Source organism: Archocentrus centrarchus, chromosome 12 (assembly GCF_007364275.1).
Source record: "Archocentrus centrarchus isolate MPI-CPG fArcCen1 chromosome 12, fArcCen1, whole genome shotgun sequence".
Classification (NCBI taxonomy): Eukaryota; Metazoa; Chordata; class Actinopteri; order Cichliformes; family Cichlidae; genus Archocentrus; species Archocentrus centrarchus.
Genome location: NC_044357.1, coordinates 23,529,982 through 23,543,426, shown reverse-complemented (window position 1 = coordinate 23,543,426; position 13,445 = coordinate 23,529,982). Strand labels below are relative to the sequence as shown.

Here is a 13,445-nt window from a genome sequence, read left to right as displayed (position 1 = left end):
TTCCTTCCTGTCACAGAAAGAGTGAAGTGCAGCCGTCAGTCTTGGCTGCAGCCCCAGTTGGGGGGTGGTAGTGGTGGTGGTGGGGGTGGGGGGGTGGGGGTGGGGTGGCATTGTAAAGTCATTGAACCAACAGGTAACTGTTGTTACACAATAATAACATATGAATAATTAGTTTAACCTACTAGTACTTCAGGCACCAACTGGCAAAAATCCATCCATCCATCCATCCATCCATCCATCCATCCATCCATCCATCCATCCATCCATCCGGTGCCAGGTCAGGAGAGCACTCTAATCAGACCTCCCTGTCCCCAGCCAGTTCATCCAGGGAAACACCAGGCCAGCCTCCTCCTGATTGGACATGTTCGGAACACTTCACCCAGGTGTTCCCCACCTCATCTAATTAGGAAGTATCCGAATCAAATATCCAAATGACCTAAACTGGCTCCTTTGGATGTTGAAGAGTAGCAGCTCTCCTCTGCATCCTTCCCAAATCACTGAACTTCTCGTCCTATAGAAACCTTTTACAACCTGTCGACTCTCAGGCTGCTTGTTTCCTCCAGATTGCTGCAGATCCACTGAAACACTTCCATTTTGATTATCCTTTCAAAATAAAACTGTCAGACGGGCACTTTCATCACTGTCAACCAGAGTGTAGCGAACACCCTCAGACAGATGCGGGTTATGGTCAAAAACACTGAGTGCACCCAGCAAAGAGTGTGTGTGTGTGTGTGTGTGTGTGTGTGTGTGTGTGTGTGTGTGTGTGTGTGTGTGTGTGTGTGTGTGTGTTGTGGTTCTAACAAACACTTTGCTTGCACCAACTGAAAGATTTGAGCCCATCGACTGAAGTGGGTCTGTTCTTTTTATATAGCATCTGAGCACACCACAACTACACACACACACACACACACACACACATACACAAACACACCACAAAGAGCAGACCTCAGCGGCAGCGATGCATGGGCTGCATGTGGTGGCAAAATGAAACAGCCTCTCTTCATCTGTGTTGACTTGAGTTTGGTAGAAACCATCAAATCCCTGGTTTAGGCTGCTCCCCACCTTCCTCTCTCTCCTTTTTTTTTCTATTTTTACCTTTCCTGCCTTCCTTCTCTCTCTCTCTTTCCCTCTTGTTGTAGGTCACTCTTTCCCTCGCTCGCTCTTCTCTCCCAGAATATCTCTTAACTTTCCTCTTTTGCCTTTTTTTTATCTGCTGACTTGGCACCTCTGCCTTCCTTTTAAACCTCTCAACACACACACACACACACACACACACACACACACACACACACACACACACACACACACACACACACACACACACACACACACACACACACACACACACACAGTCCCCTCAACACTGTACTTAAGCACAATAGTTATATTCAAATGTGCTCCCACATGGCTGCTGTGTGTGTTGTCCAAGCCCAGTCAGCAGAAGCTGCAGTTGAACACAGCGACCTACATTTGAGGTTAATAAATCAAAATAATTTTTTTCTTAAAGCTAATTTTTAGGATTTTATTTTTGGTTATTTCTACTTTATTAGTGTGGATTCAGCAAATAACACAGATGAGAGGAGCGGGTGGGTGGGTGGGGTGTAAGAGATTAGATTAAAAAAAAGAAAAAAGAATAGAGACCTTTTTTAAACTTAAACATTTTAATTATCCAATCATTGTTATTGCAGGCTTATATTAAGGAGAAATACAGTGACACAGTAGGTAATGGTTAAAAATGAAGGCAGTCCTGATAATAACAATTATTGTTGCAAATATAAGGAATGATGGAACACTATATTAATAATTAACTGGCCTCATTATGCACAGGAATATGGAAGCTGGACTCTGTGATTGAGCTGTCACAGGGTGAGAGGCAGCGTAGACCCTGGACAGGTCACCAGTCTGTCACAGGGCTAACACAGAGACAGACAACCATTCACACCCATGGACCCTTTTGAATCACCAGTTAACCTAATGCATGTCTTTGGACTGTGGGAGGAAACCGAAATACCCGGAGAAAACCCATAAAGAAAATTCAAACTCTGGCCAAGGAGGATTCAAACCCAGGACCTTCTTGCTGTGAGGCAACAGTACTAACCACCTTTTTACCAAAATATTTATTTTGTCACCAGGTCCTTTTCGAGTACTTTTATGTGTTGCCAACACAATGCATTGACTCAGAACATGATGTAGAAAAAGAGTCCAAATGAAACGCCTGCTACTTCATGAAAGTTCATCAGAACGAGGTCCAAACGCAGAGCTCTGGAGGACGGGTTACTCGAGCACAGAGGGAGCTAATGACCCCAGGTGATAAAACCAAAAAATCATGACAGGCAGGAAATTTCAAAGGAGGGAGGAAGACAAGGACAGGAAGTAAAAAGGTGTGCACGGAAAGCCAATTACCAAAATAAGAGTGGAAGTAGAAACACAGATAAAGAGAAGTGGACCCATGCACAGAAACATAGAGACACACAAAAATACAAAACTGAGAACATTTCTGAGCATGACACCATGTGACTGAGGTGTGAAAAAGCTACACTGCCACGAGTCTGGCATTGTTGTTTTGTGAAATGAGACAGTCAGAAAATCACTAAAAATATTTGGAAGGAAAAGATTTCGTTGGATTGGCTACAACAGAACCAGTTCTCAGCTGGATTCAGCAGTCGATCTATAACCTAGTATCAGGTCATTCAGTACTTCAGATCTGTTAGGTTAACTGATGTATATTATATACACTGATCAGGCATACATCACGACCACCTGCCTAATATTGTGTTCTCACACCTTTCAATGAGAACCAGCCTGAACTTTATCAGCAGTTTGAGCTGCAGCAGCTCGTCTGTTGGATCGGACCACACGGGCCAGCCTTCACTCCCCACATGCATCGATGAGCCTCAGCCGACTATGACCCTGTCGCTGGTTCCCCTCTGCTCCTTCCTTGGACTGTTTTTGATAGACCGGGAACACCCCACAGGAGCTGCAGGTTTGGAGATGCTCTGACATCAAACTCCTTATCCTTATGCTTTCCTATTTTTCGTATTTCTAACACACCAACTTTGAGGACAAAATGTTCACTTGCTCCCTGATATACCCCACCCAGCAACAGGTGCCACGACGCTGAGATAATCAGTGTTATTCACTTCACCTGTCATGATGTTTTGTCTGATTGGTGTATGTCAATAATGTTTTATAAAATAACTGTTTCACTCAGTTTGGGACTGTATCGTTTTAGTGAAGCCAGGCTGTGTGAGGAGCTGATCTGCCTCAGATGGCAGCAGGCATGTCTTCAAGCATCAGCCGGCACAGAAACCGACGCTGCTGTGAAAGGGAGCAGCAGCAAAATGGATTTTAGCACCAAAAATCTCACTTTGCACCTTTTGTTTAGCTGCTTTCAAAAAGAAGGTTTAGCCGCCGCACTCCACCGGACTCCACTGATAAAAAAGTAATTTAACCTGGAAAAACCTGGGAGGTGGCCCCGCACTGCTGCTTCGACAGCACGAAGGTTCACGTCTCCTGGTCGGCTCGGGCCTTCCTGCAATTTCTCCTCGTGGATGACTCCAGCTTCCTCTGACAGTCATACATGTGATGGTTTACAGATAATTCTGAATTGTATTCTTGATCAATTGCAGCCCTTAAGTATATACATCAAAAAAATGTTAGTAATGAAGGAAATTAAAGTTGTACCATGAACCTGAAAAACCCTGTAGTCACTTTCCATTTAAATGATGCTGTAATCCAGCCTTTCCTCGCGGTCCAGCTGTAGGAGCCTTTTAGGTGGTTTGCAGGCACGTCTTTGACTTTCCAGCTGAAATGTTTTTTTATGGTTGGATGAAGCTGTGCTTGCTTAAAGAACAACTTTACTTTATAAACAGAAGGAAGTGGCCTGAACTTCACCCCAGCTGCTTTCCCCCCCTCCTTTCAGTCTTTCCCCTCATACTCACTCACTTACACACACATACAGTAAATACATACTGGAGACACCTGTGTAAACCACTGCTACCATCTGCTTGGCACCCAGCTCCTTATCCCAAAAAAAAACCCCACCCTGGCCAGGGATATCTCTCTCTCTCTCACACACACACACACACACACACACACACACACACACACACACACACACACACACACACACACACACACACACACACACACACACACACACCCACTCTCTTGGGCAGATCAAGATTTCTGCAGGGGAGATGTTTAAACATCTGAGATGTGACACGTGCTGAGTTTCTCCAAATGAAAGGCTCCTTAGTTACTCTTTAGCTGTTAATAATTGTCACCTCACCCTGAGTTAGCAGGTGGGGCTGCACTGCCACACTGCAGTCAGATGTGATGGTTGGAAATGTGTAGCTCGTTACTTAAACTTCAGCAGGAGCCCTCCTCATAAAACCCCGTGGAAGAAAGATGGCTTTGGCCGACATGGCATCCTGTTCTTCATGTAGCAACCGTGTTTTCAGCAGTCTGCGTGGGTACAGTAATGATGGCAATTAAATTATAACTTACAAAAGCACAAATCCTCCAATAACAGCAACAGAAGCATGCTATGATTAAACGGATGCTACAGGCTGTACTTTTTGAAAATCAATCATTTTCAGGGGATCCTTGTAATGCTGAGTAGATGGAGAGACATTACTGGGTCGTAATGTAATTTTCTGCATGTGGAGTGAATAATAGAAAATAACTGAAAGTAACTGAAGTTTTGCAAATATTAAAGCCCCGTGATTGGCTGGTGTGCCTCATTTTTGATCGAGCACCGTGACGACTCATCCGAGAAGTCACAAAAGTTGCGAGGAAAACATCAAAGGTACCTTATCTCAGTGAGGGACCGCGTTCATGATTCTAGTATCTGAAGGACACCGGACAAAATAATTATCCATGGGAGAGACATAAAAATCACTGCTTGCTCAAAGGAACATTGAGGCTCACTATGCTGACCCCAGAGAGAATGAAAGAACATTATACCTACAGCCACGCCTGTTTCTATGAGGAAAACATGAATTCTACTCTCCCACAGAAAATGAAATGTTGTGGTGGGGCCTGAAAGAACCCGTTCATACGCTAAGGCCTCAGTTACACATCACCACTCCCAGGAAAAAAATGTTTACTCCCCAACCAGTTCGCGAATGGTTGTTGAAGGTCGTTGTCCAGCGACCACAGGTCACTGCGCAAGTGATCGCAAAGAGGTTCATGGTGCATGGAAGACACCAATTTGTCTGCAAACATTCACCAACTGCTCTCTAGCAGCAGTGAAAGTGTGACGAAAACTATAAACAGAGACGTACAAAGAACGTCTGCCTCCAAAGTAAAAGCTGCACCTTTTAAAATGGCTTTTACTTTGAAGGCGAACGTTCTCTGGAGTTTCTGTCGCACTGCTGCTCGGTAAGAACTGTGTTTGCAGACGAGTCTGAGTCTTCCATCAAACTACTGACAATCTGCTGGAGATCTGACGGTGACCAAAGCAATCACGAGGAGGTTTCCAGTGAAGCACCCACTGATTTCACAGCTGAAAACCTCCAGAAACCACCTGTGGTTGCCAGAGATCGCAGACCAGTCTCTGGGTCTTTGTGACTGAGACCTTATATAGTGCTTTCAAAAATACTAGGTGCTCCCCTGCCACTGGGAACAACTGTGGGTCCAGTGTGTGCTCACGAAGAATTTGTCACATGGAGGAGCTGGACATCAAACCACCAACCCTGATTGGTGGACAGCCCACGCCACGGTCGCCCACATTTAAGGGTGTGATTACATATTATTCAGTTTCATGACTGATCTTATTTTATGGTAAATTTAAATTGAAGATGTGATGCAGTTTAGTATGAAGTACAGAGAGAAATCGAAGAAATCTAGAGGGAGTTAATTTGTATGAGTCTGTGGTGGATGGTTTGAGTGTTTTTAGGAACAGGGCGCTCGATGAGTTCAGCTGGAAGACGAGGAGGAGGACGATTGAGGAATGTTCCAGAATGCTGATAGTGGGGACTGATTACACACAGACACACAAACCAAAAAAAAAAAAAATGAACACACAAAACAAACTTGAGCCTGCACTCATCTACTCGTTTTTCTCCCCTCTCTCTCCCATCTCCAAAAGCACTCACACTTTTGCACACACACACACACACACACACACACACACACACACACACACACACACACACACACACACACACACACACACACACACACACACACACACACACAGTGATCCGGGTGGAATCAAAGGGTATTAGCTGTGTGGTGTTCAGTTCCCCCAGTCCTTTCCCAGCATTCTCCACAGCTGTACGATTACACAGGTGTTTGGCAAAAACACACAGTTAGAGACCACAGAGGGGCTGCATGGGTGTGTGTGTGTGTGTGTGTGTGTGTGTGTGTGTGTGTGTGTCTGTGAATGTGTGTTTGTGCATGATTGAGACTGAAAAAAAATGAACATGCACGTGGTTGCATGCCTGTTTTGTGTGTGTGTCTGCAGGCACAGCTTCCCTGCAGGAGTGTGTACTTTTGTGTGTGCGTGCATATGTGTGTACATTTAAAGCATTAGTTCCTCTCAGTGAATCAGCTCGGCTATTTTCTTGACCACCATCTTTGCATTTTCTTTCTATATAAAGCATCTCTCTCTCAGTCTTTGTCAGTAAGTTGGCAACATCAAACACAGCTGTGTTACCTGGTAGTCACATTTTATGACTCAGTGCATAGAAAACCTTGAGTCTGTCACTCTTGAATAAGTTGCCAGAAGTTGCTAAGCTGCTGCAGTCTAAACCACTGACCCTGTTTGAAGCCTGCAGCCTTTGCTGCATTTCATCCTCGTGTTTTTTGGAACACTCTGTGGACATTTCATTCTGACCTTTCAACTTGAACTGTATTTTGAGGAAGAGGATGAAACCACAGAGAGCCAAAACTCATGAGCAGGGCGGGTGGTGAGTGACAATTGTGCGGGTGTGGTCCAAAAAGCATCCGTGCACCACATAGCACTCCACTGTGCAGGTTGCTCTGTGAATGCTGTCCTTCAGACGCCTCAGGATGAAACAGCCCGATCTTAGGGGATAAATTAATCCATGAAGGCAAAATAAATAAATACATTTTAATAAACTGAACGGATGAGCTGCTTGGGGTGAGGGAAGTCTGGGATGGATGGATGGATGGATGCTGATGCTGCTGCTGCTGCTGCTGTTTGGTCATAGTGAGAGACCAGCTTTCATATCCAGTGATGATCTTTAACATGAAATTTTGGTCAGTTGGACAGAAACTGTTTCACTTTTGTGTTCTGCTTCAGTCTGAGGTCTGTGGCGAAACTTCAAGTAGTCAAAAGAGGACTTCCAGGACCTTCGATGAGTCTCGGAGCAGTCTAGCTGTGTGCAGGGAGACGGCTTTAAAGGGAAGATCAATCAATAAATCAGGTTTGATTTTTAACTTTCATGGATTGCACAATGCATGTTCAGAAATTCACGCAGAAAACGTTTTCTAAGCTGCAGAGAATTCATCCTCCGGGGACTTTAACAGTAGGTGCAAAATTTCAAGATGTAAATCACGTTGAGGACCAAACTACTGATGGAGATATTAACAGACAGGCTGTCAGACAGGTTGACAGAGCAAATAACAGCTCAGTGTTTTGTTTCTCTTCTCGGTCCCTGACTCAGTTTAATAATAATGCAGAAGTAGTGCTGCTTTACTGTAGTCTGTGTTCATCACCTGAAGTCTGAAAACTCATAATCTAGATGTACATGCTGCACAGAAGTTCTTAGCAGAAAGATGAGCTTCTATTCATCAATAAGTAGCTTCATCCATACCTTCACACACAGCTACATTAATCGTGATATTTTTACGCTCTAAACATGAAGTGAGGTCAACACAGATTTCTATTTGAAACCTTTTTTAAAGCTCTGGTTCGCTGCCAGTGTTGTAGTTCAGTTGGTGAGGCAAGAAAGGACTGGCAGTGTGACTTGTACCAGCGCTGCCACTAGAGGGCACTGTGACTTTTAGGGCACATGTCAGACAGCGGCTCACGGCAACCCAGATCTGTGATCACGTTTAACTCAACTTAGCAGGATGTACTGTGTGTTTTGTTGTATAGCTGTACTTTTTTGCGTAGTGTATAGTTTTATGCAACCAGCCCAGAGACTATGGATGACAGTTATCATCCATCTTATATATTAATAATGATGCCCATTACCGTGCACAGTCCCAGTACTATAAATAAAAAAGAAGAGGAGGAAAAAAGTTATGTAAGGCAGCGTCAGTCAACAGTCATTTGGAGGCCAGAATAATCATGATGGGAAGAAAGGAGAATATTGTTATAATAGATGGAGCTGGAGCTGGAAGAGAGGAAATCGGGGTGGATGGATGGGTCAAAGGAAGACTGGAATTACAGACATGAAGCTGCTGTTGGTTTCCTGTTTCACACCAGAAAGCAACATTGTTTCTTATAATCGTGACTCTTCCATAGACTCACTCGCTGTCACACTGCCTGGATGGAGTAAATTCTTCCCATATCATTCCAGTTTATTATGGAGTAACTTTTATCCTTCACGTTTGGCTTTTGTGGTTTACTTGCATGTGTGTTGTGTTCTTTCAAACCATCACTGTGTGTTCCTGCTCTGGTTCAAGCCAAGAATTCAGACAACACCAAATTATGTTGTTTGAACTTCCCCTCTGATAGTGGAGGAGAAGCAGCGAGCGCTCATTTAAACAACGTCTCAGAGTCGTTCTACATGCTGCAATTAAAGGGGAAAAAAGTGTTAGTCACTGAAAAAGATATGCAGGTATGGTGTAATACATATAAATCTAATAGTAAATTGTGAAGTGTATTAGACTCACCTGGAGGCCTGACTGTTCTCAGGTTGCTCTTTCTTGTTGTATTTGTCTCTGCTATCAACTCTGACATATTATCACTAAATAAACTGAGAGGGCTAACAGCATAGCAAACACAGCACTCAAAGTGCAACATTAGCATTCCACTGGAGCTTTGTTTATGCCCACTGGATGTACGCTGGTCTTACATTCACTCTTCTTTTAGCGCTGGTCCAAAACAGCACACTTGTGCTTAGCTGCTAAATGTGTCCTCCATTCGTTGGTGTCCCTGTACCAGGAATGCTGGGATTTTTACACAAGGTTGCTGAGCATCAGTGAAATGGTTTTCTATTACAGCTGTGACTAAAATGGATGCGGCATTATTGTGTTTCCTCTCTAGTAAATCAGATCTGATGGAGTTTATTCACTGAAAGCTTTATAAATACTTCAAAGATATCAGTGAAACTGACTTGTTATTGTAGGGCAGTTAATTCCTCTTTAATTTGCAGTTGTGCAAAGTGTGCGACGGGGATAAGAAGACTTGCTGTACATTAAAATTCTCCATATGCACCAGTTTTCAAAGAGTTTCAAAAAGCTTTCAGGTTCATTTGGTAGAAATTTTTCTGCAGCAATCACTGACTGTGTTTTCAAAATACACGCAGTCACACAATGTAATAGGTGTGGCATCGTGTCAAATGCATGTGCATGGCCCACCATGACATCACCCTTGCTTCCTGGATGGAAACATCAACATTAGCATTCTGGCTGCCACCGTGTTGCTTTTCTTGCAGTCAGAAGTGACGATCTTTGCATGAAAGGGTGGAGCGCCAAGTTATGATCTAAAGCTAGCAAGCTCAGGTGGCTTCTTGGACTACCTGTACCGCATAACATAAACCAGCACCACCATGATTGAGAGGTCCAATTAGAAGGTGGACGTGAAGCTCAAAAGACAGCTATCTGCTACAGCTACCAGTGTCAATCAAAACAGCCTGTCCCATAAAATCAGATGATCAATAAATCCAAACATATATCTACCTGCACAGCTGTAATGAAGGGAGGGAAATATGTAGGATTTCTTCTTTAAACATTGGGCTTTTCTACACGGGAGTCTCCAGGCTTGACATGCATTTGAGAAAACAGCCATTCCCGTCTTGTTTCTGAGGTTGCTGATTTTTCAAGGTCATACACTTAAGCAGGCACTTCTTCCCCCCTGAAAATCAACGGAAAGAAGTCCTAAAGGAACAAGTCCTGCAGTTAGGAAATAGTCAAAGTTGCCCTAAAATTGCCCACCAATATCTGAAGTGGAAAACAACTTATTTCCTGTACCTGTCAGGGAGCTTGTCGTTACCACCACTGGCCAAAGGTGTCACCAACTCAACCTGGAGTGAATTCTCTCTAATAACCAGGGAAGCAGAGAAAGATGCACTTCCTCTTACTGGAAGTTTGCACACAGTCCTGCTGTTGTGTCTTTATGCAGGTGTGATGCTTCTTTTTAGGATTTTTCACATGGTATAACTTCACATGCTGACTCACTGATTCTCTTCTTCCTGTTGCAGTATTATTCATATTTTGCACCATTGTATTAAGATATAGGTGTATAATTAATATTAAGATTTCTAGTCTAAATAATCTTTGCTATATTTGACTGACTTTGACTCCAAAAGCCTGAAAGCACGTTAGGAATCAGTCTTTTAATGGCTGGTATGAACAGGAGGATCAATTACAGTAAGGAAAACTTGTTTCAATATTCATCTGAATAGAGTGTTATGTAAAAAAGACTAACACACATCACTGGTTCATCGTACTATAAGGGGTGTGGTTGTGATTTCTTTTCTGAGGGTCACAGTACAGGTAGAGGTCGGCCCAGGAGCTCTCATTTGTTGCTCCTGAAGTGGATGTTTGAATGCAGGGCGCTCTCTGCAAACAGAACTACAGTGTTAGCTGTTAACAGAAGACCTGATGGTGGAATTTCCTCTGTGATTTTAAAATTAATCAAAGTAGAACACAAAGTGAAGCTGGAGCTCTTTGGTATCCAGAGGGCAGTTTCCAGTCTTACACTGTTTGTTGTCAGCCTCGTGGTCCTGTGTGTGCACCAGCTTTAAAAAAAAAAAGTGGGAAAAAAAAACTTTGGTGCATTTACTGTCCACTTCATTTCCAGCTAGACTGACCTGTCAACACTTTTCATGAACGAGCGACTCTTTGTTTCTGCTTCCTTTTTTGTATAAATTGACTTTTAGTTTGTTTGAGAGTAGCAGGCTGGCAAAAGAGTAACAGTGAGGGCAACAAATAAGCCTTTATGTTGTTCCTGCACCTGCCTGTGTGTGTGTGTGTGTGTGTTACTGGTATTTTCTCTGTGAGAGCAACCCGCACACGCAGGGTGTAATTTGCAGAAATAGGCCAGTCATTTTATACCTGCAGGCTGTGGGCTGCACAGAAAAAAGATAAAGAGTAAGTACTGCAAAGTAATTCCAGAGAGGAGAGATTTGTGCTCTTGTAGTTTTAAGTGGTGACCCATAGGGGGGTTACCATGCTGGTCAGACGCTGCACTTGTTTCACTGCTGTCTCTAATGAAAAAACTAACACATAACAAATAAAGGTTCATGCAGAAAGAGACATATGCATAGACTGAGATGCACCATAAGTGATTATTTAATGACTTTAAATGCAAGGAAATAAAAGCTATGAAATAATGCATAAAACAATATATTTAAAATATATTCTAAAAAGTTGTATTTGGCTGGATTCAAGCACTACAGAGTTAGCAAACTCCGGAGGGGAAGCAAAAGAATAACCTTTTCCTTCCTCAATTAACCTAATTAATCCGGATCAAACCAACCAATCACCGCGCCAATCAGCCAATCAATCACCGAAACAAACCGATTTTTTCTTTGAAATTTATTTATTTTCCCGTCGATTTCCCGCTCTCTCCTGAAGCAGAGGCAGCGGCGGCGGCGGCGGCGGCTCGGTGGTGTTTAACGAGACTGTAAGCTAGGTGGCCGCACGATCACATTTATCCCACCGAAGCTGTGCCAGACGCACATGGGATCCGTGCTGCGTACCCGGGGATCTTCAGCACCCGCAGCCGAGCGGAGGGCACCGTCAGCCCGGTCAGGAGGAGCGCTCAGCCTGCCTGGACTCTTCCGCTGACGCAAAACAAACGCACACACACACACACACACAGACACACACAGAGAGAACAAACACTACACATTTCGGAGGTGATATTTTCCCTGCCTGAGACACAACGTGTTATTTATTTATATCGTATGTGAGCCTGTCAGTCAGCCGCGGCGGACAAACTGCGTGTTAGCGCGGGGAGGTCGGACTTGTTTGGCAGGGGGAAAACACACTAAAACACACGCGAAAAGACTCCCGTTCTGTCGCCCCCCTTCTTTTATTTCCTGTCAGTTTTTTTTTCTTGCGATTTATTTCCTGCTGCCAAACCAGGAACCCGGGACTGAGCCCTTACTCCGAGGATGAAAGAAAACTAGATTTGTGATCGAGGCTTTGAGGTTGTTTTACTGGATTTATTTCGCTGTGGAGGAAAAGCGATCCGGGAGCGGAGCGGTGCGCAACAAAAAAGAGCCGAGGTCTTCCTCCTCTCTTCTCTCCCTCCCTTCTATCTCTCCATCTATCAATCTGTCTACCCATCCTCTTCTATCTATCTGTCTCTCCATTTGTTTCCATGTTTTTAGGTCCGTGCGATTTTGCTAAAATGCATCATCAACAGCGGATGGCAGCTTTGGGAACAGACAAGGAACTGAGTGACTTACTGGATTTCAGCGCGGTAAGGAGAGCCACCGTCTTCTTACCGTTAATATGAATAAAATGACAGGTATCATGTCAGAGCAAGCCGTAGAGGAGAATAAAGGCGTTCTGTAGGCTTTAAAGCCTCCACTGTTTACACTTCTAATGTATGAGTAGCACGGCACATAGCCCAGCCTGCATATTTTAGCCTTCACTCAGTCTTTTAACTATTTGCACAAAAGTTGTGTTTACGTAGAGTTAAGTTGCAGAAAAGTCAGTGCATATTGTTGGTTTTGTGTTGTTTAATTTTTTTGCTTGTGTGTGCAGAGAATTGTGATGCTGCATTAGTAATTTTGTTGTCTTATAGATGCGAAACAGCGATTTGAAAATGTTCCCAACATCCATGGTAGTATATCTCATTTTAAGTCATTTTTTCCTTCATGTGTAGCCTGATTATTACTATTATTATTATTATTATCATTTTTTTAATCTTTCTACCCATGATAGGATTTAGTAAATGTTTCTTTTTTTCTGTGTGACTTTCTAGGCTGCTCCATGCACTCGGCACCGTTTAGTACAGAATATTTCATGCAAAAAAAAAAAAAGGCGCTTGATGTTGAATCATGAACCTGCATGACAGCTAGACAGGCAGCCTAAAAGAGGGGAAATGTGTCACACTTTCTCAGTGTAAATATTCCTGCAGCATTGCTAATAACTGTCCAAACCCGCGAGTCCGTTTCAGCGTGTGTTTTTAAAGAGAACAGCCTGTGTGGTGAACTTGACGGACAGGAAATAGGGTCCCCGCTCTCGCCCATGTTTTCTCTGCGCCTCTCCTCCTCTGGGAGCAACTTTGGTCTGAAGAGGAGGAGGAAGAGGAGGAGGAGGAGGGAAAAAAAAATCAGAAACACCCC

At 43.6% G+C, this 13,445-nt stretch overlaps 1 protein-coding gene across 3 annotated transcripts in view; it reads left to right on the top strand.

The window, feature by feature from the left end:
- The first annotated feature begins 11,805 nt into the window (after positions 1-11,805).
- The window catches only part of tcf4 (transcription factor 4), a 226,498-nt gene continuing 224,858 nt past the window's right edge, over positions 11,806-13,445 (top strand). For 2 of the 3 annotated variants that reach the window (XM_030743166.1, XM_030743170.1), the window contains exons 1-2: positions 11,806-12,574; positions 12,902-12,940. In XM_030743166.1, the coding sequence (XP_030599026.1) occupies positions 12,473-12,574; positions 12,902-12,940 (141 nt within the window). In that variant the 5' untranslated portion in view covers positions 11,806-12,472. The remainder of the gene's footprint in view (positions 12,575-12,901; positions 12,941-13,445) is intronic. The other variant, XM_030743169.1, reaches the window with a different exon arrangement.